Raw genomic sequence first — 7253 nt, 5'->3', positions numbered from 1 at the left:
CGTATACGATATATTAGTGGGTGAGACGAGGAGAACGCAAACTTCAACATCAGGTATCTTTGAGAGTTCATCAGCCTTCTTGAAAATGCTACATTGACGTCTACAAAAAGTAGATAGCCTTGATCTTTCGTTCTCGATGAATTTGATCTCTCTCTTCTGACGAGGAGCCATTTCTTAAATTTAGAGATATGTTTTTAGTGGTGTTGTGTTGCTCTTCTTGCTACTACTCTACTCCATATTTATAGATGGATTGGGTCAAGGTTAAGTTCACTCTTATCTTTCATATAAATTTTTTTTTATTTCAATTAAATATTTAGAAAGTTTAATTCAAATTTTTTCTAAGACTTATCTTAATATTTTAGAAAGAAATAAAAATATTTTGTATATATAGATTACATCCTTTTTTGGTGGAATCTCGAAATTACATTCTATATGTACAAAATTTAGTCTTTAAATGAAAACTCACGCGCTCAAACATGCGCGTACAAGCCACGACGTATCAAACATTCTTCTCCACGACGTATCATCTGAGTTCGAGTAGCAATTGCCACGGAGGTTCGAGATTTAACATGGTTTCCTCTGGCCCCAGAAGATTAGTCTTTGGGCCTAGAACGCTTTTGGGATCAGTTATGAGTTATTAAAAAAAAAAATCCTCAAAAAAAAAAAATTCTAAATAAAATATGAGAAAAATATTATATTTTCCTATCTAACCCATGTTATAGAACTATTGTATTTTATTATATTTTATTAATAGAGAATCATAAACTCGAATAGAGAAAACAAATTTTATTCATAATTTTGCTTACTACTATTACATTTGGTTTTAAGTTGAGGAGTATTTTGAAAATACAAGAATAGCTCCTAACGATTTTTTAATCAAGGGTATTTTCTATGGCATATTTCAAATTCATTACCTTCATTACTTTATATTTGATTCAAAACAACAACAAAAATATTAAACAACTTAAAGATATTAGAATAGAAACTCTTTAAACTGACAAAGAGGACAAGGAGTCCACAAGAGGTTGTCCATGAAATTGAAGCACTATCAATTAAACTACGATAACCAATCTCAATTTAACGTATAAAATTCAGTTTAAATGAATTTTGAACAAAAACTAAATGTGTCATCTTTTTCTTATTGTTTGGTGTGTTTCTCAGCACTAATTGAAACGTAAAATTTTATTGATATAAATGAAATATTTAAAAAGAATTTGAAGATATGATGTTCATTTTGGCTTAGTCAACAAAAAAACAATGTTTTATAAATTAAGTCAACGAAAAAGTTCATGTTTTGAATGACTACATAGAAAATTTGTAATTTAAATAGTTTAAATTCAAAAGTTCGTGAATTAAATGATATTTTTCTCGTTAAAAATGTCTTTACCCATATATCCTACGGTGATGTGGTCTTAAACAGTGATATATCGTGAAAGTTGAATGTGCTAAAGTTATTAGATTGTGGGCTTGCAACTTAAAACCAATTGACAATGAGTGGAGAGGTCCATATAACTTATATACTAGCCATGATTCTACTCAACTTCCAATGTGGGATATTGTTATCCTTAATACGCCCCCTCAAAATGATGGATCTTCTAGCCATAAATCTCGGTATGTTCGGACATGAATCGGTGGGTCGATTATTGGGCCGGACCGATTGTGGATTGGGTTGAGTATGTGCGGACGGACTCTGATACCATATTAGATTGTGGGCTTCCAACCTAAAACCAATTGGCAATGAGTGGAGAGGTCCATATATCTTATATACTAGTCAGGATCCTACTCAACTTCCAATGTGGGATATTGTTATCCTTAATAAAAGTCAGACTGAGACGTAAGCTTCTTAATTAAGACAATTGCACCATGTAATTAATTAAGCTCACTTATGTGTAATGGGATTTGTACTGTTTTGTGTTTTAGAATACAGTTAAACCTAAATATAGTTGTATTATTATTGAAGATGGTGGTAAGAAAACAATAAGGAAGTAGCGAGAAAGTAATTTTAAAAGCGGATAATACTCTTTCTTCAGTAATGAGTACAAATCAACAGTATCGTATAATTAGTTGTTGTAAATTCACTCCCAACAGTATGAGTACATATGTAATGATGTAAGCAATGTGTAAAGAGCAGATTTCAATCTGTAGAATTTCAAAAGTGTCGTTTTATACCTCAACTTTAATGCGTGTCAATTTCAACCCAAACTAAATATTTTTCAAATAAACTACATGAGCTATCAAATTTATGACAAAATCAACATTACATTAACCAAATTGATAATGATCAACTATGATGAGTGAAATGACATATGTACAATGTTTGCTGAGTCAGAATATGTACAAATTATGTTGAGTTAGATGACACATGTCAAAAATAATTAAGAAAATTTTTTCTTAACTAAGTTTAGAGCAAATATTACCAAATTCTTGAAAATTCTTACGCGAACCAAATAGATAACTAAATCTAAATTTTATACATATAACTAAATCTAAATTTTATACATATATAAATTTTAGAATCACGTTTTTGGTGAGATAATATGGAATCACATTTTTTTTTGGGAAATATGGAATCATGTTTTTTGGCAGGAAATTATGAATCACGTTTTTGGTGGGAAAAATATGGAATCACGTTTTTGGCTGGAAAAATAAAAACACGTTTTTGGCGGGAAAAATATGGTATCACGTTTTTGGCGGAAAATTTTGGGTTGTGAAAGACTGATGGAAGAAATTAAATTAAATTAGGCTTGTGATTAAATAAAATATGTTTAGACATTTGATTTGGTTAAATTTGGTTAATCTATTTAATTTAGGATTGTTCAATTTTTATAGGTTTGGTTATTGATAACCCACTAAACCATTTCAATCCAAATCATTAAAACCCAACTCACTAAACTCATTAACTCATTGAACCCATTAATCCATTAATACCCAAAATTCAATCTCATTAGGTTTATGGATAGGATTGGTTTGGGTCGACCCATTAAATTCAGACCATTTTGACACCCTTACTTAGGCATGACCAAAAGCTAACCTAAACCGTATTTCAAACCATAACCGGACAGTTTATCAATCGTAACCGGATCGTAACCGTATAAAACGGTTAAAAATCGTAACCGTTAACCATACAAGTAATTTATTTACGGCTAAAAAAATATACTAACCGTAACCATTAATTAACCGTAACCGTAATATGCCTTCACCCGGAAGATGGTAAAGTCATCAGGAAGCATGGTATCAGATTGTACGTTTTGGAGGACGCAAAGAAACCCAAGTGGTTTAGGAAAGATGATCTTGCACCTAGTGGTTGCTTTGATGATAGAATGAGAACTTATTTCCAACTAAAAAGTTACACTCTTGATGGTTTATATTTTATTTTGTGATCCAATTAAAAACAGCTTTAGAAGATTCAAACTTCAAGGAATCACTGAGGGAGTTTCGAACAGAGGTATTTATAAGCTCCATGCTTTCCCGGATCACGTTGATAGTCAAGAAACTTTGTATTAGTTTAATAAGAATGATTATTTATGCAATTTCTATATTTTCATTTTTATTTTTATTTTTTGTAAGCTTTGATTCTATCCCGTTTCATCTTCCTCCCTTGCCACTTCCCTCCTGCATTTTATAAATTCAACCGTTCAATAGTAGTAACTCTTTACCTTTCTTGTGGCATTTTACTTAGTTTGTTTTGGGACCTAGAAGTGAATTGCACCAAGATTATATACGCATATACTTTGTTTCAAAGTTTAAGAGATCAACATGACATAAAAGCAGAGCTGGCCATGAGGCCAAGCTTTGGAGGAAACATGAAAAATATTTTTGTTGAAATTGTTTATCAAAAGAGCCAATAAAAGAACCAAAAAATATATGAAGTAAGTAGTTTAAGAAATAAGAAAATTTTGCTGTAGTTTCATATTAACAAATTGACATGTACTATTTTTCTTATTTAAAAGCTTCTTATTTTTAAGTAGTTGGAAAAAGGGTTTTATGCATATAAACCTTCAAAGTCGCTATTTTTAGCAAGTTTACCCTCCAAATCCAGAAAATGCAAACCAATCATACAAAGTCCAATAAATATACAATATAACTCATTTTTGCTACTATCATGGTTGTAAATTTTTTAGAAATAATATATCAAATCGAATCCCTCATAACTAGAAGTTCAGATAAATTTTTAGAATTTTTATAAATAAATGTATGTGACCATAAAATCGTTTAGAAAAATATATTTATCTACTATAAGGGCTGTATTGCGTATTATTCTTGACTTAGTATGATTATTCTGTAATTATTTTGATATGGAAGACAGAGTTCCGTAAATTGACGATTTGAAAGGTTAATTTGCACAAAACCCTTAGAAAAAACAAATAGAGAAGCACTCTCACATACCGGTTATAGTGTTTTATTGATGGGACATTTGCAAAATAAGAATTTTTGAGTACCCACAGCAAAGTCTTTTGGTTTGCTTCTTTGAAAATGAAAAGTTGTTTGTTGCCTCGATTCCACAACTTCGGCATTCACTTGAGAATTCCAAAAGGTCTTACACTTGTTATCAGTCTATTTATGGGTATCATATGGAATTCCCTAAAGGATATGTTAACTTCTCTACGGAATCTGTCCAGGGCTTGATCTGCTTACAAGAATCAGGAACGCCTATAGTTTGGAACCCTAGTACAAGACAGCTATTAACTTTACCCAAACCAAAATTTAGCTGGAATGACGTTAAATTTTTTTTAGGTTACGATCCGGTTCAAGGTAAACACAAAGTAATGTGCATACCTCTTTGTAGAGTTTCTAATAAATGCCGGGTGCTAACTTTGGGATCAGCTCAAGAATCATGGAGAAGTAGAACAATAAAATCTCGACATAAGCATCGTTCAAAAATTCAGTCTTCTGGTCGATGCATCAAGGGGGTTGTATATTATATAGCCCAAATCATTTATACCCGTGTTTGGGTTGTAATGAGCTTTGATGTCAAATCTGAAAAATTCGATATGATACAATTGCCATCGGATATTAATCATGATAAAAGTGTTCTCATAACTTATGAAGGGAGGTTAGCTTGTGCTCGAGTGTGTGCCATGAAGGGTGGTAGAATTAGAGGGGAGCGTTGTACCACATTGTGCATTTTGGAGGATACAAAGAAACACAAGTGGTCGCGTAAAGATGTTTTACCTGTTCATTTTGGAGTACCTCCTGGTTTGACAACTTTTTTAAGATTTGAAGGTTGCACTAATGCTGGTGAGTTTATTTACGAAGTATCCGGGTTTGAAATGGTGAGTTATATTTTATTATATGATCCCGTGAAACGAAGCTGTAGACGATTCGAACTTAAAGGAATCACAGAGGACACATCGATGTATGTGCTCCATGCTTTCCCGAATCACGTTGAGAATCATGTTTTTTTTTGTTCTTCCTTGGATGATCATTTTTGTGCAAGTTCTTTTTCATTTAAAAGTAACTTTTTCAGGCAAACGATTAAGCATTCATACTCTTAGGCGATACCCAACTACACCATCAATTCAAGGTCTAAGTATTTGTAAGGCATGCGAACAGAAATAATATATATATTTGTCAACCCATTATTAAGTACTTTAATTTATATTCTTTAGTTAACAAACCAAATACTGTAAAAAAAAAACCAAGTAAAATTCTTTACTATAGATATAAACGTACCTCACAGCTCTTGAAGCCCCCTAGAATCAATCAATCAAGTTTCTAACACTTACGTTATGGTATGACAACTTGCTTTAGTAAAGTCAAGATAGAGGCAAACTTAAAAAATGAAATAAAGGATAAAAACCTCGTCATGTCACATGCTTCTCCCCCCCACCCAAAACAAGATTTACTGAGGAATAATGTGGTTCAGAAGCAGAATTTATATTTCTCTACATATTATCTTCAAAGGCATAGATCGAGAAACAAGAAACATAATCACTACACATAAAAGCGCTAACCATTCTGAAAACTTGATGAAACTATGGATAAAATGAAACTTTTTCATAAGTCGGTACTAGAGAGCCTAAAAATAGAAATTCAGAATATTATTCTTTTCGTTTCAGTCAGTTGACAATTTTTAATGGAACTAATTAAGCCTAACATTGACACTTACAAGTTACAACACTCTGGTACATGGGTATTTCTACCCTTGAGCATTAATAATGGTGGTCTCTTAACTTAAGATTTTGTTAAGAAAAGCTATTAAATAAGAGTCATTTCTTACCAAAATCTTAGGTTAAGAGTCTAACATTATATATAGAGCCATGGAGAGATGGGTTTGGTTCTTGACTCTGTTTTCTAGAACCTTTTTTTTTGGTTGTAGCCATGGAGAGATTGGGTTTGGTTTTTGACTTTGTTTTCTAGAACCTTTTTTTTTGGTTGTAGCCATGGAGAAATGGGTTTGGTTCTTGACTCTGTTTTTATAGAACATTTTTGTTAGTTGTAGTATCAAATTTTGCTTTGATTACATTGATGAGACAAATTTTGTAATTACAACACGTTAACTCATGTATGTTTGTGAAGAAGAATATAAGTGAATAAGAAAATAAAAGTGAATTACGTTTTAGATTTTAGATATCATAAAATCAATACTAAAATGAAAATATATATATACAGACAAGGTCAAAAGCAACGCAGCCATAACAAATTAAGGCTTTGACTACTAAAGATGGAGAAACAAAAAGAGAAGGAAATAAAAGTCTCCAAATTAACTTCGTCTTTTCCTCAGAGATACTCATAAGGCTGCCTGAAGAATCTATTGCGAGGCTTCGTTGGGTGTCGATGGTTTGGTTATCAAGCAACACCGATAGTTTTTTCATCAAGATGTTCGAAAAAAGGTACCCACGGTCGTGTCTTTTGGTTTGCTACATCGAACAAAACAAGTTGTTCGTTTCCTCGGTTCCGCAACATTATCACTCACTTAGTAAATACCGATAGTTTGTAACCCTAGCACGGGAGAGATCTTAGCTTTACCCAAACCTAGAATGAGCTGGGAGAATCTAACCCTTTATTTAGGATACGATCCCGTTGAAGGTAAACACAAAGTAACGTTAGGATCTGGTCAAGAATCATGGAGAACAGTCAAAACTAAACTTACACATCGTTCTGACGGGTATAGTACTTGTGGGAGATGCATCAAGGGGGTTATATATTATCTAGCCTATGTTTACCATACCAGTGTTTGGGTTATAATGAGCTTTGATGTCAGGTCTGAAACATTTGGTATGATTCATTTACCATCAGATGTTCTTAAGAAT

At 32.4% G+C, this 7253-nt stretch overlaps 2 protein-coding genes and 1 pseudogene across 2 annotated transcripts in view; 2 read left to right on the top strand and 1 right to left on the bottom strand.

The window, feature by feature from the left end:
- The window catches only part of LOC17898799, a 659-nt gene extending 488 nt beyond the window's left edge, over positions 1 to 171 (bottom strand). Inside the window, exon 1 of the mRNA XM_006305984.2 lies at positions 43 to 171. Coding sequence (XP_006306046.2) covers positions 43 to 171 — 129 coding nt within the window. The remainder of the gene's footprint in view (positions 1 to 42) is intronic.
- A 1415-nt stretch (positions 172 to 1586) lies between these two features.
- LOC111832430 lies at positions 1587 to 1989 on the top strand (annotated as a pseudogene).
- Positions 1990 to 3207: 1218 nt separating this feature from the next.
- Positions 3208 to 5479, top strand: LOC17898519 (putative F-box protein At1g47765). The gene is made up of 4 exons (XM_006303656.2): positions 3208 to 3241; positions 3396 to 3445; positions 4446 to 5396; positions 5468 to 5479. The coding sequence occupies exons 1-4, from the start codon at positions 3208 to 3210 to the stop codon at positions 5477 to 5479; spliced, it is 1047 nt and encodes a 348-aa protein (XP_006303718.2).
- The last annotated feature ends 1774 nt before the right edge of the window (positions 5480 to 7253 follow it).

Source organism: Capsella rubella, unplaced genomic scaffold, assembly GCF_000375325.1.
Source record: "Capsella rubella cultivar Monte Gargano unplaced genomic scaffold, Caprub1_0 scaffold_1, whole genome shotgun sequence".
NCBI lineage: Eukaryota > Viridiplantae > Streptophyta > Magnoliopsida > Brassicales > Brassicaceae > Capsella > Capsella rubella.
This window is presented reverse-complemented; position numbering and strand designations above follow the sequence as displayed.